The sequence below is a fragment of the Seriola lalandi genome, unplaced genomic scaffold (assembly GCF_002814215.2).
Source record: "Seriola lalandi dorsalis isolate HSWRI2012SDOR001 ecotype SW California unplaced genomic scaffold, Sedor1 jcf7180002054946, whole genome shotgun sequence".
Lineage (NCBI taxonomy): Eukaryota > Metazoa > Chordata > Actinopteri > Carangiformes > Carangidae > Seriola > Seriola lalandi.
In genome coordinates, this window is record NW_019525497.1 from 1,127,151 (window position 1) to 1,151,691 (window position 24,541).

At 39.7% G+C, this 24,541-nt stretch overlaps 1 protein-coding gene across 2 annotated transcripts in view; it reads right to left on the reverse strand.

Moving 5' to 3' along the window:
- The window catches only part of dmxl1 (Dmx like 1), a 54,689-nt gene that overhangs the window by 29,599 nt on the left and 549 nt on the right, over positions 1–24,541 (reverse strand). For both annotated transcript variants that reach the window (XM_087170386.1, XM_023394225.2), the window contains exons 2-23: positions 21,756–21,995; positions 20,338–20,463; positions 16,770–16,847; positions 15,538–15,616; positions 15,198–15,342; positions 14,962–15,028; positions 14,527–14,711; positions 13,516–13,720; positions 10,986–11,166; positions 10,171–10,347; positions 9,825–10,063; positions 8,096–8,813; positions 7,443–7,564; positions 6,986–7,075; positions 6,446–6,548; positions 6,188–6,307; positions 5,481–5,699; positions 3,499–4,748; positions 3,001–3,262; positions 1,471–1,604; positions 847–1,033; positions 599–709 (exon numbers count right to left, since the gene is read on the reverse strand). In XM_087170386.1, coding sequence (XP_087026512.1) covers positions 599–709; positions 847–1,033; positions 1,471–1,604; positions 3,001–3,262; positions 3,499–4,748; positions 5,481–5,699; positions 6,188–6,307; positions 6,446–6,548; positions 6,986–7,075; positions 7,443–7,564; positions 8,096–8,813; positions 9,825–10,063; positions 10,171–10,347; positions 10,986–11,166; positions 13,516–13,720; positions 14,527–14,711; positions 14,962–15,028; positions 15,198–15,342; positions 15,538–15,616; positions 16,770–16,847; positions 20,338–20,463; positions 21,756–21,842 — 4,885 coding nt within the window. In that variant the 5' untranslated portion in view covers positions 21,843–21,995. The remainder of the gene's footprint in view (positions 1–598; positions 710–846; positions 1,034–1,470; positions 1,605–3,000; positions 3,263–3,498; positions 4,749–5,480; positions 5,700–6,187; positions 6,308–6,445; positions 6,549–6,985; positions 7,076–7,442; positions 7,565–8,095; positions 8,814–9,824; positions 10,064–10,170; positions 10,348–10,985; positions 11,167–13,515; positions 13,721–14,526; positions 14,712–14,961; positions 15,029–15,197; positions 15,343–15,537; positions 15,617–16,769; positions 16,848–20,337; positions 20,464–21,755; positions 21,996–24,541) is intronic.

Below are 24,541 nucleotides of genomic sequence, written 5' to 3' on the forward strand. Positions count from 1 at the left end.
ACCTGATAACCTGAGTCAGTAAATACAGGAGCACAGTCAGTTCACTTTTAAGCAGTGAGCTTACAGCTACAGAGCTGTACTACCACCCTCTGAGGAGCCATAGATTATGTGCCTTGCTCAATGGCAACTTTATTGCAATAGTTAAGGATGATAAACAGACTATGGCTTGCTCGCTTCTCTTGCTGAAACTTTTACTGTCAAAAACTTTCAATTGAGGCCATCAGTAACCTGCTCTCTGTCTAGCTTTAGGAGTCTTTATAGAGTAACTCCTCTAATATCTACATGAGCACTGAAACTATACTTGAAGGAGTGCAGGTGGACATCTCTTTAAGCAGCAAGCTTTGAGCTTACATTAAGTCTTGCAAGATCATACAAGGCCAAAACATTTTAAGTGTACTATTTTACAGGGGTATTTGACTTACTAATAAATACTTATCTGTGAATTCTGGTCTTATTAGATTAGAAAAAATATATATTTTTATTGATGTGAATAGGGTCCTGTACAGTGTATTGAATAGTAGAGTCCTCCCCTGCTAATTTGCATCAGCTATGGAATGACCCCAATGATGACTGTTTGAAAACCCCTATCTCACTGTACCTTGTCGTAGCAGCTGTGCTCTGTGTGCTGGAGGCAGGGAGGTAGAGAGGAAGGTATGCAGTCTGACAGCCAGCAAGAACTTCAGACCACACTCATCCAGTGTCTCTCCACCTGGTAAATAAACGAGAGACAGCTTACTGATGCTGTTTAAAAATTTTTATTACATTATGTTGCAGGATGGAGAACATATCTACTGCGTTTCTATCCATCTGAAGGGCCCTCATTTTATGTTTTTATTTCCTTTGTACCTTTGCTCTTCCCCTGACTGTCCTTCAGGTCTGTGCTTGTGGTAGCGATGGTGTCGGCCAACGCCATGAGAGACATCTGTTCCATACTAGTTAATCCCGGCAAACTGGAGTGAAGGAGGTGGCTGGACAGGACCTGGGCATGTTCTGGACCAAAGTACGTAGGACTGTACTGGGATAGGTCAATAACCTTCAGAGACAGAGGATTTATAAGACATCACATAAAAGAGAGAGGCAGGAAATAATGTTAGAAGAGATAGTGGGTCATGACTGGACTCAAACTCTCAATTAAACATCCGTAATATTGTTTTGTGCACATTAACTATTCACAAGAATAATTATATATGCAAACTTTTCCTAATGCCTCAACCTTTTGACAATATCTGGAGACTCAGCCAACACCAGGCTAGATCTTTGATGCATTAGCTAAGGACATACTGGTCTATCTTTTAAGGCACCTATATATATATGTATAATGATATATATATAATGAACCTTGACATGCACAATTATGCATGATGCATGTCTAAGGCACACACTGGAATACCATGAGCCCAAAATGTTGCTGTCCACTCTCATTTTTATAAAGTGTCTTTAACCAAGCCAAACAAGCCGACAGAAACTGACCTTGTTACTTGTTTGCTCCTGATCGTTGTCCAGAGGGTCAAGGTCCACTATGCTTGGTGTATGAAAGAGCTCATCATAAGCATCTGTGTGACTGGAACCATGCCCACTATCTCCGCTCACACTGCCCACTTTATCTGTAAGGAAGCATAAAGCAGAGCTAAATTACTTAAGACATGTAATTCAGAAGAGACCTGCGGAAAAATACCCTCCTGCTGTTCAGACAGCAGATCAAATTAAAATACCAAAGAGCAAGATCTTTTTCTTTCTTTTACTGTATACATGTTTCTGCTTTCATTCTTCTCACGTTGTATCCCGAGAGACACAATGAGGAAAAAATTCGGAAGGAAAAAGTAGAAGACCAAAGAGAAGGGTATTATTCCGAGTCTCTCAAACCTTGAGGCAGGGTGGCTAAAAATGGTAGTTACTTTCCCACTGTAGATACTGTTTCTCTATTTTTGTTGTGTGCGGCAGCCATCTGCTTAAAAGTAATAATATATACAATACTTACAATCTTGAATTTTCACCCCTTTCAATTAAAGCCTGTAGGAAATTAATCTAAACACTACCTCATTATATTTAGTTGTTATCCACAAGTGCATTCTTTTAATGTTAGCATATTAGTTTACCATCTCAAAGCATCTCTAGTAGAGGTATTGACGGGTCTCCTCGTTTCAGAGGAACTGAGACCTGATCCGGGATGCAAGTCTACCCAGTCTAATCTTAGCAACATAAATTTGTCTTTGAAGCATATAAATAAATTATCTTAATTACTATGGCTTTCTATTCGTTATTAAGACATTGTCATTATTATACTGCTGCTCTTTTCCACTGCAGCTGCTTTTTAATTGATTGAATTAATTAATGGATCATCATGCTGCTGACGATGTTTGCTTTCTCTTTGTTAGGGTCTATTCAGGTCAATCAAATTTAAATCGGGTTAATTTTCCTTGCATCTATTTGGGGTCAGGTCTGGCTGTGCTTGGGTCCCTCTTCATTGGGTCTCTCTTTTTTTAATTAATTTAATTAATTTCACATCGGGTTTAGGCAGCCACAGTGCAGGGTACATTTCTTGTAAGTACAATACATTTTTATACTAATGTGTCTTAAGAAAATTACTTAATTTGAAATTATGAATGAATGAATGTTTTTTATGTTATAGAGGCTATAGGAAATTTCTGTGACTTGTTTTATTTATTGACTTTTCAAATTACTGTGAACATCCTTTATTTATTGTACTTGTCATTTTCCAGTTCCATATCTTGCAAATATGGTTTCATTTTCTGTACTTTACTTGTCTGTTTTAGCAGAGTTTTGCATATTCTGATTTATTTGTGGTGCTCCATCACAGTATCAACATTGACCGCCACATATTGCTATTTGACATGAGTAAAATCTTGTAGATCCGGTCCCAGCACAATGGACTAGTCTGTCATAGTAGGACTGGCCATTGGGAGCACACCCCCCACCAGTCAGCTACCGCCATACAAAAAATGCTATTTGCTATTCTAAAACCAAATGTTGTATACCCACCAGGTTTTGGTGATGTATCCTCATCAGCTGCCAGAAGGGCATACAGAGGCAGGGGAGGGATGGAGCTTATCTCTGTGTAGTCAGGGGTGGAGTTCTCCACCCCTTTGCTGAACATCTTTGGATCCCTGGCTGTGCTGCCTCCAGCGCTGATGGTTCGAGAACGCAGACGTTTCTCTGGATTGTTGGAGCTGTCTTTAAGTGCTACAATTTCTCCAGCAATGCATTTCACCAGGTGGGAGAGGATAGCCTTGGCACGGTGAACCTTAGGATAGACAAATGTTGCACGTTTTAAACATAAGTGCTTTGTAAATCAACCACAAAAAATCTCAAATTTATGCCAATTTCTTTCTTTTGAGATGTATTGGTTTGATTTACTACAGCTTCAAACCTTAAGAAAGTAAATTATATTAACTGACTATCATATCAACTTGAGAAGGTTCTTAAATAAAGGGAAAAAATAATCAAAAGAAAAAACAGTTAAATATTTCTTTAACTTACCTTCCCTAGATCCATGAGCTCCAGTAACTGTACAGGATGGTATTGGGGCAGAGTGGGAAAGAGCTGGTGAGCTGCTTCAAAAAGCCCAGAATCTTCCATCTCTACAGGGAGGTCATAAGCTGTTCTCTTCCCACTGAGTTTCTGAGCCAGGCTCATCATCGACCTTGTCAGGGCCTTTTTGGGAGGGGCTAGTGAAGACATTGGAGCCCCAGGACTGGGTCCCTCCTCCTGGCTCTGTCTGACAGCTGAGATTATGGAGGAGACACTGCTGCTGATGTCTGTGTCTTGGGTGATGGCAGCATTGGGTTTGGGTGGAGTTGGAGGTTGCCACTGGGAGTAGACGTGCATCTCACAGTCCATCCCTACCACCAAAATGCCATCTCGTACCCAAGAGAGGGAGACTGGGATGGGTAATGAGCCTTCAACAGAAGAGACCAGATCAACTGATCGAAGCAAGACCAGGCGAGACAAGATCTGGTCTCTATTGGCCTCAGATGACAGACCCAGTTCTGGAGGCTTCCCAGAGAGACGGCCGTACATATAAATCTTTGTCCCTATACCAACAGTCAGAACATGAGACCCATCCTCTTGGGACACCCAGTCCAAATGAACTAGGCTCTTACTAGTGGAACCAAGACAGTTCTCGTTAGGTAAAGAGAAGTCCACGTTACTTGGAATACTTGCATTTCCATTTGTGCTACTGTTCATACCACTGTTAGCCGTCGGATCTGTGCTGTCCAGGACTATGGTCTGCTCTAGAATCCACTGTGAACCACCGGTGGACTCACACTGGAAAATGCCAATGTGGACCAATGGTCCTCTAATGGTTGCTAGGTTGGGGCTTGCAGTGAGATTTGGGCTGCGCTGTACAGTAAGGGTTGGGGTCAGGTGGGTGTTGTAGGGGGAGGATGCCAGGGTAGGAGGAGAAGTTAACAGTCCGTGAGGGTTCAGATGAGGTGTTGAGTTCAGAGGTGTGTTTGGCGTCTGCCTGTAGGCAACTGCAATCCGTCCAGTGTGACAGCAACTGACCTCTATGGGGCGACCTTGCACACTTACTGCACTGCTGTTGGGAAGCCTCTCCTCCACCAAGAGTGGCCACTCCTCCCACTGGTACAACAAGGTGTCCATACTAAAGGGCTCTGTCGTCACAACCTTACACCTCCAGAAGCGTACTTTTCCATCAGAACAGGAAGTAGCAAGGAGGTAAGGCACCCGGCCAGCTGGCAGAGAACATGACGCACTCAGGTGACCTAGGAGCAGAGTTGACAATACACTTTTAGGATATTATTAGGCAAGGGTTTTCTCATAATTCTAAACTTCTATATCTTTTCTGTGAATTTATTTGAATTCATTTGATTTTCGAGCTTTGTTTTCCAGAAGTTTTGCGTGCTTTGTAAAATTACACTGTTCGAAATTATTCATTTTGAGTCCAATTTCAAAAACCTTTTCCAGGCTGATAATGAAGATTGTTGAAAAAATATCCACCGTTGTCAGTTTCCATTTTCCATTCCTATGATAACAGAAGTAGCTTTTTAGTCGATAAAGAATTTTCTGAACCCTATTTCCTTGAAAGGGTTATTTGAATCAGCGATTTCAATCATTTGCTAACTAAGCACCAGTTCTTTAGAGAGGATAGAAACTTGCACCTTAGTCTACACTGGTATCTGTAAATGTTGAAGTAGCTGCTGAATTTCTTTATCTGTACCCTACAATTAGACTGGCAAACCTACACTGAGGACCTGTTTTAATTCCATTATTACTAAACAATTAAGGTGCAAAGAGAAATGTAATAATTATTACTACTGTAATTAATATTAACACTGCTGCTAATATGGTCAGTATACATGCATGTATGCATGTATACTGACCATGACTTGTGTTGTGCCCAGGCTCTGTGTGTTTTACCTCCAAGCTGTGATGTCAGAGAGAGTTTGTGAACTTATGTCATTTGTATGCGAGTGTGTGTCCTCATTGACCCTCACCTGCTGAGGGTGTAACACTGATGGCTTCTACCCCTTCTGGCAGAGCCATCTCTTGGCTGTATAGTCTGTGTGTTGTGAGGCTGAGGCGACAGGCACTCTGCAGATTGGAGGTGCAGGTTTTACTCTTCTGAATTACTGGAGAAGTGAACGTGTCATAGTTAAACTGAGAGCTGTTTATAGGAGAAGCTGTGGTGGCATCCTTCTCTGTCATGGTTTCCTCTGTGGGGACACAACAGGAAGAGGGAAATATTGCTTAGAAAAGCTGAAGACAGAATTTCTAAAAACCTTTGCACATTATTTATTACTTTGTGACAAACACATAATTACGATCATTATTTGAATTTTAGATCTATGAATATATTTTTCAGTAGATCTACTTCCATACCAGTAAATTCATTGTACACAATATTCTCCAAACACTGTTCATGAGTTCTTAGTGCGATCAAAAACAGTTCATATTTCTCCATGGTCAATACATACATATTTTACAGCAGAGTTATTGCTCTCTAACTGACATCATTATTTTGTCAGGAGGCTTGCAGTTATTGTGACTTTCTCAGGAGTAAAATTCTCCTCTAAGCTGCCATTCATCTATTTGGTTAGGGATTAATAAGAAGATAGGTAAAAAGGTCTTTTCCTGAAGCAACTGTTAATCATAAATGTTCCTGCATTCTGTGCATTTTAAGTCTTTTGTTCAAAGTACCCACCCATGGTGACGGGTCGAGCAGCAAGATGGAGATGCCACATGTGGAGGAGTGAGCGGCCTGTCGGGGTTAATTCAACCACCACCAGAAAAAAACGTGCCGAGAAAGTCGGATCACCAGAGGCTGCAGAGAAACACACAGATACACAGAGAAGATTAATGAACCGTGTTTAAAAGGTGGTGCAAATGTTTGATATTGAATTATATTTGAAAATATATACATTTTATAGCACTGAGTTAGAAAAATTAATTATATCAATACCAGCGGGGGAAGAATCAGGAGTGTCCTGTGTGCTCTCTGTTCTCTCACTCCCAAGGATCAGATCCTCTTCAAAAACATGCAGGAGTTGGGTCTCCTTCCCCTGCTGTAGAGAACAGCAGCAGCTATTATCAAACTACATCAGATGCAGACACTGAACCACATGTTTCATCTACTGCGGTGCAAATACGCAGACACACTGACACAGACATTTTCAGTTGTGACGATATTACGCGCCTCACGCACAAGCTGCCTGAGGGGAAGAGAGAAGGTTTGCTCTGCACCCGTTCTTAGTTTTTTTTTTTTATGATGACCTTTCACAGAGTCTACTGCAGAATGTTTCATATACAAATGCTCCAGATTTTAACAATGGCTTTTAAACATATTCCAGTTATAACTTTCATTTCAGGGGAAAAGTTTCTGTTAAATCTTTCTTATCCAAGACGTTTACAGTCTTGGATAAAGTGTCCTAAATGAGAGAGCAAGAGCAAGGGAAATTCGTTTGAATACACTCCAGTTCCCTTGGGCTTCATTGATACTTACAAAGTCAGTAATGGTATCCAGCTCTATAATACACCCAGGTTTTGCTGTGGATTGCTGACTGATGATGTTGAACACCTCCCCAACATATTTCTGAAGTGAAAAAGACATTAAAATTTCAGATTAGTATTACATAGTTTAAGCCTGCAGTTAATATGGCAAAGGCATTAACTTCTTGCTGGATTCAACTCTGTATGGGCTTAGAAGGATCACTACCATGCAATTCATCTGAGTTTGATGTTATCCAATTGTGCTTCTATGTAATCTTTCTGCCAAGTCATCCAAGGCTGATATTAGTGGCAAGTGGCAAGACAGCAAATTGACAACACCTTATTACCTTACCACATCTGTAAGCGCCCAGGAGAAACATGGATGTGCTGTTGTTGGTTTGCATAAGCAACATTGCTGAATTTAACCTGCAGAGTTTGATGGAGTTTGAGAATCCTGTTTGAGGACTTACTGATATCTCCGGGTTAGACAGCTCACTCAGGAGTTTCTTAGCTTCGATGACAGCCTGATACAGCCTGAGTGAGTGGCCGTCACTTGCCACGAAGCAGGCGCTGGGGGAATTACAGTATACACCTAAAGAGGGAAAGAAAGCAACAAAAGGAGTGGCGTCTGCTATTAGGCTTGTTTTTCTAAATAAACATAAAAACAAAAGACAAAATTATATAGAATACTGAGGTACAGCACCTTTAACAAACAAGCAAATATCAAAGACTCATATCAAAGACAGTTGTAAAGTTCTATGGACTATCTACACTCTTGCAACTTTTTTATTAGTGTGCCACTGTTTGAAAATTTAAACCTTCATGGATTTTATGGCGTTTAAATTAGTTGTTTTCACAGGAATTGTTTATTTATATACAAGCGAGTATGCATGAGGGTAAAATAGACTCAAAAACTGTTCTAAAAATGATTTTTATGGGGACTTCAAGTCCCAAAGCAAAGTTAGTTATTCAGAAAAAGATAATTGTATTTCCTTCATAATACTGAACCAAAATAACTGTTTGGTAAACAAAAGAAATTATAAAAATGAAGCTGTGCTTAGTAAAATATCTGCCTGTTAAAACAGAGAGAGAATAAAGTAGTTTACTAAAAATATTTTCTCACCTAAACAGCTGCTGGGAATGAGTGTAGGCAGCCAGGCCACATTAGCAAATGCCGATGCATGGAGAGAATTGATCCTGGCTAGCTCGGAGACCCCGCCTGATAAAGACAGTGGGCCAACAGGGTCCACTCTCCATAAAATCAGCTCACTGTAGATCGCATTGGGATCTTGGGAAACCACACCAAGGGACACTCGGCTGGACCGTGACCCACGGGGCAGAGATGTTGAATGAGAGAAACCTGTGGAGCAGGCCTCTGGAGGAGCCAGGATGCTGTCTACCTCTGGCGTCCTCAAGGCGTTGTGGTGTGAGGTGGTGAGGAGGAGAGGGAGTAATGAGTGACAGGCCAGGTCATTGAGGTGGAAGCGGTGGCCACAGTACCGTGACTTGTGAGAGACACTGAGCACAGTGGAAAAAGCAGAGTCCTCTGCGAAACTGACTGCCCACTGGTTCAGGGAACCGTCAGCATGTTTGGAGATCATAAGGACGTTCGGGGTGAAAATACTTAGTCGAAGACTACTGCTGGGTGCAGGTTTTCCTTGACCTACGTAGCTTATTAGAGCAGATTTTGTTTGAGGCAATGTGCTCCCAAGCGGTCGTTGTCTGCCATGTTGGATAGCCAGATCCACGTTCTTGTTGCAGGCATACATGACAACACTGTGGCTCAGGGAGATTGCATCACCTGTAGGGAACGCTACAGGGATACGGGACACAAACGACACCTGAGGAAGAAAGAGAGACATCAAAGCAATAAAATCCAAAACAACTAAAACTTTCAGCTCTGAGTTGATGATAAAAAGGAAGCAAAAACTCAATTCTCTTTTAGCTTGAAAGAAGACTATATTATGAAACAGCAGAAGGTCCCATGTGAATGTGGTAATGACACAAATGGCACTGAAGATCATGAACCCATTTTACAAAAGGGTTAGCTCCTTCTATTCTGCATTCTAGACTGAGTGACAACTGACTTTCTGAAATTAACTAAGTCACAAAGACAGTGATGGAGACTTGAAGGATAGAGCCCTCTTCACATGCCCCATCACGTATGTATAAAAAAGAACAATGTTCAACAATACTTATGCTAATAATAATAGCAGGATCCAGTCTGTATCATCTAATTAAAGCAGGCGGGCTTAATCAACCTGAATGTCAATGAAACTTGGGATTCTTTTAGCTGCCCTCCCCCGACTGACTAACTGCCGTGTCATAAGATTCTCATTATTTCCCTGCTAATAAAAATGCAGCAGGGGACTTTTCAATTTGATATGAAGTCACACATAATTAGAATATAATTGTCTGAATGGCTAGATGAGAAGCCATTAGAATAGGAGCTAGACCATCACGACTGTCAAAATGATTCAAAACCTTACTGATATGATAAATCAATGCTTTCCCCAAGAAACACTTCTCAAAAATGTGAATACAAACAAGTCGCTTGAAAGACTGACCAAAGCAAAGTCTACTTAGTTTAGAGTGAAAATTAAATCATACAATCAAATATAATTAATATTTGCTTTACTGTTGTTTTCCATCATAACTCTTATGTGTCTCTGTATTTCTTTACCAATCTTTGAAGTGAGACAACACAAATTAGGAAAAAGAAAAAGGGGTTATTAATATTTGTAGACAACATTAAAAAGGTGAGGGATTATGTTTGTTGATAAAAAAAATCAACATAAATGTATTAGCTGATTAATAATATTCCATTGTAACATAAATATAAGTGAATGTACCTGAGCTTGTCTGAACATTCCTGGCTGGTATTCATCTAACCAGTCCACATGCCAGACTAACAGAGAGCCGTCCATGGGATGAATACTGAACAACATGTCTGCCCCTTTATTCCACTCCTCTACCAGCACGTCCACCTGGTGCTCCACTGCTGCCAGAGGAAGCTCCACAGCCTCGGGTCCTTGGGGGTCACCTGGCCTACTATTGCCCTCTTCATCGAAGTTATCCTCATCTTCCGGCTCTGGAATAGAATGAAAATCATGGTGTCCAAGTGTAAATTCTGAAAATCAGTATGGAAGACAAAGCAGAATGGAATATGTAGAAGTCTGACTAAATATTTTTCTGTACCTTCATGGGAGCATTCGTTCTGTTGCTCCAGGCTGCCTCGGAGCTGCTGTAGGAAGACTTCCATAGCTAAAGTGAAATGAAGCTCTTTGTTGTTGAGCCAGTGGACAGTAAAAGGACCTCCAGGTTCCTCATCATCCACACCACTCAGAGAAGAGATGGAGGGCAGTAGAGGAATATCTGTGATGCAGACAATATGTGACAAAGTCATAAAGACATTACAACGTTTAGAGAAGTAGAACAGAGATTTACATTATTAGGGGCATGGAGGATGTACAGACATGCTGGAGCTAATTAACTTTCATAAATATTAGTATGGTTTTAATGCTAAAACATAATTCAAGCATAGAAATATAATCCTAGCAGAATTCTCTGCCTCAAGGCTGAAGGAGATTATGTCCTGATTCAGGTCAAATTAAGCTGCCCCACAAAAACACATAAAGGAACAAAATGAAAATGCCTTACATTTACCGTGAGCAGTTTTCATTGAGCACAAAAGCTCACTACAATGTTAAATAAACAACCTCAGGCAATGTACAAAATTTACAGCTTTTTTTGTAACTTATTATAAAAAAGCTGTACATACAGAGATAAATCCCTCTGGCTGAGAGCTGATTATATTCAAGCAGAGCTAACACTATACAGCCTGTATGGTTTAGGGATGACTAATATGTTGCAATACTGTGGCTGCCGTTTCTACTCTTTAAGAAGTACGCCATGCCATCTTGTGGCTTTTAATACTTCACCCAAATTTAGAGCATTTGTTTATCAACTACCAACAACTAGAAGAGACTGAAAGTGATGTGTTTGAGTCGAACCTGTGGCTGGGTTGATGCTGGCAGCAATGTGGAAGTGGCAGAGAGCATTGGCATGGGGCGTGTTGCTGTTGCTCCTCTTGTGGTTATAGTGTCGGCTCTGATGGTGAGGCAGGCCGCCTGTCAGGGAGGGCTGGGGCACATCTCGATATAAGGAGGAATGCCACAATTCTTGAAAATTCATCTGTGAGGAAAAGATTAATCATCAAAGCTATTAATTAACAATCAATGTGTTTCTTATGCCAAACCCACATTTAGACCAAAAATGGGTCGATTTTATGAATGATCACTGCCATGAGTTTATCAATATGCTTTTTTCATATGCTTACAAAAGTATGTGTTAAGAGTTTTCTAGGGTGAAGGAGCAAAGTGAGACACCATAGTTCTCCTCCCAGGCTGAATTCAGCTACTCTGCTTTGGAGTTTCACCTAGGGATGGGAATTTAACGCCATTTAAGTTTACAACCCAATTTGTCTAAAAAAAAAAGCGCCAGAGATTAATAGGCAGTTTGGAATAGTGAATGATAGAAAGACAAAGGTCTTTTAAGGGAAACAAAATTAACTAAATTTGGTACTGGCTTAGTTTATGTAATTTGCTTTTTTGGTTGCTTTCCAGTAATATGTAAATAACTACAGTTCAAGACTTGATATTACCCTATAAATAAAGTCTCATGTGAATGACAGCCATGAATTTGAAAGACCGAGCATCTTGGGGTCCATGTAGATTTTTCTAATAGAAAAATGGCTTTAAATTTCACTGATTTTATGCAGCTTCTCTGGTGTATAATGAGTAATATAATAGGGCTCTAAGGCTGCAGTGTCTGTGAGTACTATTGAGATTTATGTCCTCATCACACCTGAAAAGAAGTCCTTCCTCAAATATTGATAAGAAATGTGTGTAAACTCACTATTTAAGAATGCAGACGCCATACTGATGTTTACAAAGCAGACAACGCATACTTCTAAATGGTTTCATAGACAAGTAGAAAAAAATGAGATTGAAGTGGAATCACTGAATGCTAACATCACTGAGTCCTTCAGAGTTTGGCAAACAGTATCCTTATCAAGAAACTTTGGGCTTAATTAATGTCAATTGTTTTGCAAGAAATCTTGTGCTGTTCATCACACCCTGAGGCAGTTTGAGATAGGACTCTCTCAGTATTGTCCATCCCTTCAGTTTGAGAGGGAGAGAATTACCTCAGACTACTGCCTGGATCATCCAGCAGTCTACTTTTTTAAATGAATAATTCAACACATGTACACTTACAGACTTTCCTCAAGGCACAGTAGAGAAATTTGCATACCTATTTTTCCTGTAATCTTGTGTGCCCTGGGCTCTGTAAGTGCCAGTGAGACCCATAACCATTTAAATGTCCACATTAAAATGGATATAAGTATTATGTTTGGGGCCTACAGTAGTTAGACTGTCAGCAACAACCTAGGTCACTTAAAGCAGAAGAAGACATTGGCACCGTTAAAGGTGAGTGTGCAGCAGCTAAATGAAACAGAAAAACAACCATCAAAAGTCAAAGTTACAATTTTGAGGTGCTGCACAAATTATAGAAAGGGGGCGAATATTCTCCACTGATCTCTTGTGTTAAGCCCTCTACAAAGCTTCAAAAAGCATCTTCCTGTGTGATAGCCAATTCATTTTCTCTTTTAACTCCACTAAGCCTCAGTTGTATTTCTATCTCCTTTCTCAGTCTCCCTTTGCTCTTTCTCCCCCTCATCTCTGCAGTTGCCTAATGACATACATCAGCAGCGGTGAAAGTATCGTATTCAGGCTTTTATTTCAGGGTCATTTGTCCCATTTATTCCCCACTATAAAGAAAATTGTGGCATTTCTTTTTGCATTTTATAACCAAAATAGAGGATATTCTCACTGCGATATAGCTTTACAAATGATGCTTTTGATTTTGACAGAAACAAGTTGTGTTAGCTCTAGCAAGCAATTATTTCGCCTCAGTGGTTTAGCTTTTGCCAACATTAAAATGTTCTGTCATAGTGTTTTAAGCTGACAAGTGTCCAAACATCAAACTGTGTGCTAAGCTGTGTTCTAAATATTGAGTCCCCGCTCTCTTCTTGGATAAAAGTATCTAGTTATTATTATATTTAGTCAGGTATAAACTTGCCGGTTTATTATGTATACCTATCTAAAGCAGCCCAGCATTAAATTCTGCCTCCACGAAGTTGATCATTATCAGATTGTGTTAAAACTGTTTTAGAGAGGTGTTGGCAGTTGAATTATTAGTTAGTTGCTGTTGAATTATACTGTTATATTGAGTTGACTTTTTCTCAAATTTTGTCTGTCCCATTTAAACAGTTGACTACATACTGGAAACACTTCACAGTATAACGTAGCAAGAAAATGACCATGACGTCGAACAGAACAAAAACTGTTTTCTACCGTCACAAAGATAGAATTTACTGCAAGAGTGTCGTGTTAGAGTACGTTCAGTTGAGCTAGTTGTACCTGAATAAAATGGCATCCGAGTGCATTTATCTTTAGTAAAAATTACATTAGAGTTGCTTACTTCCTGTGCTGTTTTTCCTTGGGTCTTCCCATTGCAGGTGTGCTTCCTGGTAGGACCAGCACATCTGAGTGTGTCGCTGTGTGGGCCAGGAACATGGTTGTTATGGAGACCAGACAGGAGGCAGTCACCCGGCAACAGTGTCTCTGCCCAGAGCCGACACACGCTGTCCTTACAGCAGGTGAGCAGAACATTACACACTGCACCTCTTTTAGGAGAGAGGGAGGAAAAGGGAAGGGAAAAAGGAAGGATAATGGCAAACAGGTTAGGGTGAAGTCCGCTGGAGGCTGCACGTCAGTAATCATGCTAATCATCTAATGCTGATAGAACTATTCAACAGCAGGCCAGTGGAAAAATACCTGCAGAGAGATAAGTTAACAAAAGTATTAATGACATTGGTGATAAAGTGACTGAATCTAATCTCATCCTTAATGTAGGCCATGATTACAGAATACAACAAAAAGGCAAAAGGAAAGTAAAACATGTTGCCAGAGGCTGGGTAGAAGACAGTGTTGTTTTATTATGGCAGCTGATTATTGACACACCACCAACACAGCAGTCAAACTCGAATCACAACTTCAGCGCTTCCTTAAGCGTATTTTTCAGCAGCAAATAAGCTTAGTGAGAATTCTGCCTGAACATAACACTGTTTTTCTGTCTATGTTAATTCTCTGAGCTGATAGGTAGAGTAACAATATTTTTCCAAAGTAATATTTTTGCATGTTAAATCTGCTGTGGACTGTGTCACATTCAGTCAGAGAACAATTGAAAGGTTACATAAGATTAGCAATGCTGTATTAAAGCAAGGCAGCTTTAGTGTAGCGCGAGCCTGTCTACCCAGTAAAACACACCTAAAGAACACGTTTTGACAACTGAGTGTTGTTTTGTCCATTATTGTGCAACCCTCCTCAGGCTATGGTCAAATCCTGGGAGGTAACTAATGTTTGTTAACTTTGCTTTTCTTATTGGCTGCAGGAAGAGGGCAGTGAAATGGTGCCTTGACAGTGTCCATACCGTGGCATGTACATGCTGGTCTTTCTCCAAGAAAAGCCGGTAACAGAACGGGGATGGGCCAGGTAGACAAAGGAGAAGGCCAGCTCTCCCTGGACACTGACACTGGGTTCTGGAGGTGTGAAGAGTCTGGAAACACCTGACTTCCACTTACTGGTGCTGTACCAGACCTTTACTAGGCAGTCATCCTGAAGAGCAGAGACAAATAGTTGATTGATGTTGTGTTGTAGGATGTGCTATTACAAGTTAAAGCCATTATGTTGTAGACCTAAAAAAGACACCAAAGGAAGGAAGTGCTGTTAAGTTACTTTACAATTACACCTGAGTTTACAATGTTTGGCCTTGTCACTGTAAATAAAGACTGCTAACCTTACTTGCACAAGCTAGTTTGCATCAAAACCTGTACAGGTTTAGCGACTCCTGGTAAACACCACTTACCTGTCCAGCAGTAGCAAAGAATTCCCCATCAGGCGAGAACTTCATTAAACTGACTGGGGAGGCCGTCCTTCCAAAAAAAAATTAATTACAGCATTTCAATACTTAGTACTTCATATAAACTATATAGTATGTAATGTCAAGTAATGTTTAAGTCAGACTAAAACAAGTTGGAATTAAAATGAAATGAAATATTCCAAGTTAGCTCATGTGCAGATTTTGGACTTCTCAGCTCTTACTTGCTCTGCCAGATGCACCTCCAGGCAGAATGAGAGTCTCTTATGGACATTTCTGCCTGCTTTCCCCGTTCTTCGGCTTCATCTTTTACTCCATCAAAATTAGACCACAACTGGAGGCTACTAGAGCCTGTTAAGAGAGTGCTGCCTGGATACACAAAAACACATTCACTCTTTGAAGATATACACCACCAATGTCTTGTATCATATAAATAAAAAAAAATAAAAAAAGAAACATGAAGGCACTTACTTCAAGAGATTCATAAAGTCAATGAATAATGTACCAACTCAACATAACAGTTATATTGGTATGTTTGTGTAACATTAGGAGAGTAATATGTACCTGTTGGGTGCCAGGCCAGGTTCCGCACCATAGACTGTAGCACAAACTGACCAGTCTTCTGCCATTGGCAGTTCAACTTCTGTACAGAAAGAATAAACACTACATTTAAAGCAAAACATCAATATTAAAAATACGAATACGGTAAAAATACAGTACGATAAAAATACAGTTCCGAAAACAATAATTTCCTTCTATCAGTATCCAAGAATCACACATAATCACACATGGCTCACATGAGAGCAGCAGCTTTACTGTCGGATCCTGATATGCAGTTGTAAGTGTCTGTGAAGATTTTCAGTCATCCAGGTCATGGTTATCCAAGAGTTCAATAGAAGGGAGTTGGACTTGGCTGTAGTTACTTGAAGATGTTTCATCTCTCATCCAAGAGGCTTCTTTAGTTCTGACTGACTAGTGGGGAGTCTCAGGTGCAGCTTGGCTTTTTTGGACTGTGCTGTACACACTGAAGAAGACAGGAGCCTCCTCACAGGAAGCCCACAGATACAGACCAACACTTACTTTTTAAGTAGGTAATCTGCTTCATGTTTACATCAGCACATATATGCCCAGTGTATGTGAATCATCATGTGATATGCGTTTTCAGTTCTGTTAGTAAGGACAGAGATTATCTCTGATACACAGTCAAAACGTTTTTGATAATGACCGCACAGAGGTTAAAAACCTGAGACTCCCCACCAGTCAGTCAGAGCTGAAGAGGCCTTTTGGATGAGAGGTGATATGTCTTCATGTATCTACAACCAAGTCCAGTTGCCCTCTATTCAACTCTTCCAGAATAACCATGACCTGGATTACTGAGAATCTTCACAGACGCTTACAACTACATAACAAGAACCAACAGTGAAGCTGCTTTAATGTGAGCCACATGCGACACATGGACAACCGTAATACCAGGGAACTTCTGCAATGGAAAATGTAATGGCTTTTGTGCAGTTTGTGTGAAATCTTTCCATTACAAATACCTATTCTTGACATAACAAACCTAGGATTTCTGCACTGACTATAGAACAGGAATAAACAGTAAACATGATGTGCATTTGTGTTTCAAATATTTGTTCTTCCCTGGTGACTTTCTGAAGGTTTTAGAGAAAAAAATATTCTGATCTATTTTAAATAGCAAGAGAAGGATCGCCTGAAGGAGAAAGGTCTTGTTATTGAGGATGATATAAATGTATGCATGAGCAGACTGTGATTGGAAGATAATGTAGGCTACTCACAGTCAACGATGTATCTTTTTGACGTGGGTGCTGAACAGGCTCAAAGACACACACAATGCTTCCATAGGAAGCTGCAATCTGTCAGCAGACAAAAGAAAAGGCAACACAAAGGATATTAAGACATGTTTTCTCATACAGAGTGAAACAATATATTATCTACATATCATACTTTAATTCCATTTCTAAACATACAAAAAATATCAATTTATTGTTGTAAATTACAATTTTACTTAACATTTGAAAGATAAAACATTTCATAGTAAAATTATCAACTGTGTGTTTATGTAACCTAAACTGTGGCTAGTATGTTTTTAAAATAACTCATATTTCTCGTAGAGAAAAAATTTAGTTTTTGACAATTTAGATGGTGAATAATGAGTAAGCAACTATAGTCTACTCTATAAACCATGACATATCTCAGCAGTAAATGAGTATAGTCCCTGGACAACAAACCAAAAATATCTTGAACCTATTACAACCCAGTGTTGAGTCAACATTGTCTTGTCTACTGTATTCAAACCTCCCATTCATGGATTGGTTAAGGCAACATGCTCAAGTGCTTTTCATGGAAGCCACGGTCACAATGTTAAACAGAGTGAATGGGTGAAATTTCTATGGCAGTGAACACAAATAACAAGCTTAATAAGGTCCAGGTCTTAGATAATACAAGCTGTGTCTCTAATGGGGTAAATAATATGCCGACTGTCAGCGAATGAATTCCGTGAAGGAGTGACTCAGACATTCACACGAGCAAATGTGCATATATAAATCGGCACGGGTGCAAGCACAGTCACACAGAAATCTTTCCAGACAGATCACAATTCAGATAAACAAAAATACGTTTCTAGGAAATACAGATTCAATAAAAAAAAAAACATTTCTTTTTTAATTAAATTCTAGTGGAGAGCAAAATGTAACTTATTTATGCTGTTTAAAAACTCACAATACGATGTAGATTTTGTCAAGGGGATAAAATAGTTAAGTCAATAAAGGCCTGTGTGTAGCAAAAAGAAAAAAATATGAGTTATAAAACAATGGTCTCCATTTCTGTGGTTATAATGATTACTACACTCTGGTCTGGTTTTCATAAAACCCCAACCGAGACTTTGAGATCATATTATGCTGCAAGAATATTTCAATTGACATCTTAAGGCTCCAGAAACTGTTTAAACTTAACTAGGAGCACCCTGCTGTTTTAGCTAACAAACAATAATGGGTATAGTTTTTAAAAGTTGATTTAATGACCCTGATTTCTGTTTTTTAGTGGAGGTTGCTCCCTGCCCTGTCTCTGTGGTGTTGCACTGCATGCATTTATTTTGAACTCTAAAGAGATATGACCTGACGCAAGCCGTGGATAACAACAAATAGGCATTCAAATAGTGAGGTAATCTAATGCAGAGTTAAAACAATGCAATTATTTTGTGCTGTAAATGAATACATTTCTCTCAATAACACAAAGCAATGAAAAGTACTGTAGAGTCAAACCTGGTAGAACACAAAATAAAATGTATGCAGAGGCCTGGTGCAAGTTGTGATTTTGTTGCTTGTATTCATTTTATAATGTCTCCAAATAACATAGTATTCTTTAATTCTAGCTAGTTAAACCTTCAGTATAATGAGTTTGGAAATAAATGTGCCAAGGCAGTGGCTCATTCATGCTTACAACATGCATCTGAAGTGGTGCAACACTTACATTATGAGAACATGGGATATGTGCTCAACAATGTTGTGTAAAAGGGCAAATATCCGTGTGGAGGGGCAAGCATACCAACTGAGCATGCTTAAACAAAGGCTGGACCATGCTGGAGGCATGTGAGGTTAGTTCTGGCCCAAGTGAATTGGATTAAACATCACATGAGGGGAGTGGTGAAAGATTGGGTAAAAAAATCTTTTTTTCATTTGACTTAAACCAGGCCTGTCTGCTGTTTCAACAATGCTACCACCATCCCAAATACAAAGTAAACCCAGATTACAGTGACAGGTCTGGCTATGATGACTTCCTCCTTTAATATGCTTAGGGAGTAATGTGTCAAGTGTATGCACATGAAGCAATGCTGGAATTCTCCTTTTGTATTTGATTGCAGCATTGATGCTCAATAGTGGAAGTGGAATCATGAATACTGTGACTATAGTAATAATGCAAGATGGACTGCTTTGGCTTCCTCTGAAAAAAAAAGCAACAACAACAGCAGTCTGTCAAGCTAAAGACGTATGGAAGATTAACATTTGTAGTCTGTAGAGACGCAACCATTTGTGGTTTGGGGCTTTAACTGAAAGTTCATTTAGAAATCATTGCCACTGAGGCTACGGTATTTAAGGATTAAACTCGTAAAAAGTAACCAGTGAACAGGCTAGATGTTTGGCAACCACATACAGTAGGTTTATCAGAAATACAGCCTTAAACAAATGTGACCACTGAAGGAAAAAGTCAGAATTCATAAGGTCAAGACAAGGTTTTGAATGACAGTAATTAACTGCTCCATACTCAAAATGTTGAGAGATATTACAATGTTACAAAACTTTCACTTCAGAGTACTATAAATAAACCCTGCAAAGACTCCACACAACCATTGGTAGCTCTGCAATGAATTCTAAACTTAAAGCCTGTGCTGAATTAAAATGTTCACATTTATTAACACATTTGCAACTAGATTAACACCTATATTAAGTTCCTTTATAAAGTCTACTAGCAAACTGATCAACAAATTAAACTAGTCCCTCAGCAAACAGAAACCATACAAAATAAAATCTCTCTTGTCTCTGTGCTGCAGATGGAATTGGAAACTATAAATAACTACACATTTTGACAAATCTTTCTTTTTCCCCTCATGCAAATTACAAACACATCACCACAGATCTTTTGTTTGTGCCAACACTTAAAACCGTTTTGGGGTCATTAAAGGGATTATCTGTGGCATTATATCAGCAAATGTGCTTGTGTACCACTATATGCTTTACTGGGTGATTTTTCCCTCACTTGGAGTTGATGACGTCATTCCAGTTCATTACATTCGAGTTCATTTAAACAGCCTTTGATGTTCCAAAAAAATGCCTTTCCTGAAAGCATAAGCAGCCAACACTTCATAAGAGTGCAACAGAGCTTGTGCCTTGCAAAACAGTCAAAGTAAAACAAAAAAAGTCCTCTGTTTTTTCTCTCATTTGGGCCAGGTGGTTTATTTTTCAACATGAAAGTAAAATTATAGTTGATTGTGTTGAGTGTATTGTCTCTCTGATCTCCCATTTGTGCAGTTTGAACTGCAGTCTAACTAGGGTATGGACTGGGTATGAATTTGGTGCATTGTATTACTGCTGTTGCACAACACTGTCTGTAGCAAATCCTTTACCATCTACAAGAAACAAAATGCACCTCAATTTATTTTCAGTTTAGTTTGAGTTACCTATGACTACTGGAAAACTATACCCAATTAATATTTAAAAAAACAAACATTAATTTAAACTGAAATAATATCGGGACTCAACAAAAATGTATGGTGTATCAGGAACATCCATCAGTTTGCACATCAACTTGAGGACCCAATAAGACAAAGCACCAGTCCATTACTCTTACCTGTCCACCCTGCAGTGAGCAGTCGACACAGCCGACCTGAATGTTGCCATGTTTGGCCCCTGGGATGATCTGCAGTCGCTCAAAGTCACTACCCAAAATCACCACGTCACAACCTGACGCATAGGCCTATCAAGAGACAAAGAGAGAGGAAGAAGGGCAGAGAGATGAAGATAACACTCACATCCATCCAGAGAGTGTTGCATGAAAGGTCACTTGAACTGCACTTGAGCTGGAGCCAGTGTCACAGTATAAAACATGCCACTATATGACAGCTCTGGCGTACACGCAGATAAGATTAGAATTCTACACTCTATTTCTGTGGCTCTCACAAGAAGATTTTCACATGAGCTGTGATTCACTGTGACTGTGCCTCTATCACAGGAGGACAGAAGGACAGAAATAGTTCTCCTATTGATCCACTGTCAGAATAGCATGGGAATAGTATCTCTGTGTTTGCTTTGAGATCACAGAGTGCAAAAGCAGTCAGAAGTTCAGAAATGCAACAAAGTCTTAAACCCTAACAAAGAACTTCCTGCAGAAGAGGGACATGCTTTTGAACTATTGAGCGTGACGTTAATTATACAGTTAATGTGACTAACACAATAACATAGCCCAGTGGTTCTCAACATTTTTGAGTCATGGCCCCCAGAATAACAAGGTTGGTGCTTGTGACCCCTGAGCGGTATGCTGGCAAATGGTTTAATGCTCTTTGGTGTCTTGGCATATGATTACTCTAATCTCCATGAGCTAAGCAAGTGGGGGTTTGTGCTGTGAAGTCGTGAAATGAATACGGCTAAATTAGAGGGCGCATGTATAGGTGCGGCGCTGTCCATAGTACTGAAAAGAAGCAGAGGAGATTGATAAACAATAGGATGAACAGCTGTTTCTACACACCTCCCCCTGCTGATTTTGAGTGATTATTGTGAATATTTTTTAAATGTATATAAATAATAATTTGTGATGACATTTTTGTTTAGTTTTAACAGACAGCAGCTAGATGTTGTCCAAAGTGCTCCAGGCACTGTGGATCTTTTATGCGTTCCGGGACAGCACCCCCTCAGCATCCTCTGGGACGTTCTTATTTACCATTTAAGCACTGAATAACAAATTACACACTTTTGATATTTCACACAGTTTTTGGCTATGCATGTAAACCCATGCTGCAGAAAGTTATGCTGATATTTCTGAAACTTGTTGGTTGCTTGACTTAGTTCATACTCCACACAGAAACAATGCCATTAGTTAAGCCTTCTTGGCATCAGTGCTTTTTCCATGCTGTAATTCTGCTCTGCGTACTACATTTATATCAAAAAATAACTCAAGGAACAAAAAATCTCCTCAGTTTTGTGACAGATCAGTTTAACCAGAGCTCCTAAATGGCTGGAAGCAAAATATTTCCAGAGCTTGAAATATCTTACCGTGAATGGCACATTGTTGACGTTCCCTACAGAGAAACAATTGTCCCCAGGGTTGACAGCCCCTGTGAGGACCTGATGGAGATTCATGACTCTTGTTTATAGTCTCCTTGTGCTCCTTCCTCCTCTCTCCTTTCTCACAACACCCTCCCACTCCAGGTGAGAATCATGGAAAATCATGGAAGGGATGTGCTCATCTTCATCTGTCGCCTGTAATTTCACTTCAGTGTCTTTACAAACAAGCTGTTAAGAGGAGAGGAAGGGAGAGATAAAAAACAAAGATGTAAACAGAGAATGTTTTGATTCGGTAAGTGTCACTGACTTCCAGATATTGACTGCAAATTGATTTAACACTCAGCACTTGCAATGTTATCAAGGATGATATAGATGATCTCCGAACTGTTTCTGTTGCACCGCACTGTGCATACAGGGCATCAAGTGCTTTTAAACCTTTTCCACACTACTCCAAAACTGCATAAAATTACTCTCACAATGGGACCTTGTTGCATGAAAACATGCTGATAGTATTATGAGAGGACTAACTGCAAATGAGCTTTAAGTCTATTTTGCATAAAGACAACTAAAAAAAGGCATACTGGCGTCAAAGCTCAGTTGATCCTGTCTTAATTTAAAATGCATGCCATTTAGAGTGTCAGCCCTTTTAAAGACAGTCATTGAGACTTTTTTTTCTCTGCAAAATAAATGCAGTCAGCTTGATTATTGACAAACTTGTTAGCATGCATAGAAACTGGAATGACCACCAGGGATGGTAGAAACTAGAGTGGTAAATATGGGGGAGGGCTTCCAGATAGCCTAAAAAAACATGGGACCATGGACAAGCAAGGTGATGGTGTAGCAACTAATGCCGTACAAGTACAGTGTCACATTATCACTGGGGGAGCCAGAATTTCTAGCAGTATGGCCTTAGCTCCTGTGGTAGGTAGCAGGTAACAACACATGTATAAAACTGGAAGTATTGTGAGAGTCCCTACAAATAGGCGTCTAAGAAATAACTGTTTGTGCCGTGTACTGTACTCCACCTTTGTATGCTGGAAGCAAAGCCTTGTCAATAGACATAATGAGGCCATAATTAAAAGGTTGCGGAGCAGGTGTCAAATGAGTCAAGCGGGTCACCAAAGGCTTACATCTTACTTCAACACTGGAGGTCCTGTTAATCAACATTGGCAAGAAAAAGTAAGTGAACCCTTTGGAATTACCTGAATTTATGTATTCATTTTTCTTAAAATATGGTCAGATCTCCATAATAAACAAACACAATCTATTTTAACTAATTAGACACAAATCACTGTATTGTTCTTGTCCATATTGAACAAAGCATTCAAGCATTCACAATGTAAGTTTGGAACCCCTCAGTGAATAACATCAGCAAAAGCTAAACTGGAGTCAGGATTTAGCAAACCTGGAGTCCAAACAATGAAACCAGATTGGAGGTGTGGGTTAGAGCTACTGTGACTTACAGAAAACCCTCAAACATTTTAAGTTTGCTCCTCACAAGAAGTATCTGAAGAAAAGAATCATGCCTTGCCAAAAAGAGATCTCAGAAGACTTGTGATCAAGAATTGTTGATTTGCATAAAACTAGAAAGGGTTACAAAGTAATCTCAAGTTGAACCGTCTACAAATGAAGATGATTTAGCACTGTGGCTACTCTCCCTAGAAGTGGACGCTCAGCAATGATGACTCCAAAAGCACAACACAGAATAATCAGTGATGTAACAAGGAATCTCAGAGTAACAGGTAAAAAAAGAACAGAAAGAACATCATTGTGCATCTTATGTTTGTCAAAAAACAGCTTCACAATCCGCAGCACTACATATGGTATATGAAGGGCACTGCGTACCAACATGAAAACATCATACCAAAGATGAACTACAATGGAGGTAGCGTCATGATTCGGGGCTTTGCTGCCTCTGGGCCTATAATATCAGGATGGCTGTCCACCTGCTGAAGCTCAGTAGAAGTTGGGTGATGCAGCAGGACATTGACACTAAACATCAAAGTCCAATCCACCTTCCAAATCCACCCAGTCATAGGTCCAGAGGAGAGATGCTGTGAAATGACCTGAAGAGAGCCTTTAACACCAGACATCCTAGGAATATTGCCGTGCTGAAGCAGTAAGGAAAAATGAGCCAAAATTCCCCTCAAACATTGTGCAGGTCTGCTCACTAGCAACTGGACGCTTTTGTTTCAGGTTACTGCTGCCAAAGGAGTTTCGAACAACAATTAAATCCAAGGGGTTCACTTACTTTTTCCACCAGCACTGTGAATGTTTAATGGTTGTCAAAAGACACAAAAATTGCAATTGCATTTGGATTAATAGTTTAAACACATTGTGTTTGTAAACAGGTAATTCCAAAGGTTTTGTTTGCTTTTTCTTGCCACTTTATCTTACAGTCAGTGCCCAATAAACTTTGCTGCAGACACAAGTAGGGTCAACTGAGGAAACCAATCTATGTCACATGTCTAAAAACTTTGTTGGGCGCAAGGTTATTTGCTGCTTATGAATTAGCCGCTAGCAACAATTACAGTCAGTTATGACATTGTCATTCTGATGTTACAACACAGACTAGATGTTATCACCTAGTGGAAATCAAGCCCTTGAATGTCAAAGTTAGGCCTACAAAATTAATGCAAAGGGCAGCAGTAACATCAGGTTATTTTATAACTGGAAAAAATGAACACTATGTTTCCTGTGCTGTAGCAACTCACGTGATAACGTTTCACACGCAAACGCACTGAAATATAGTTGACACCACATCTGACTGACGC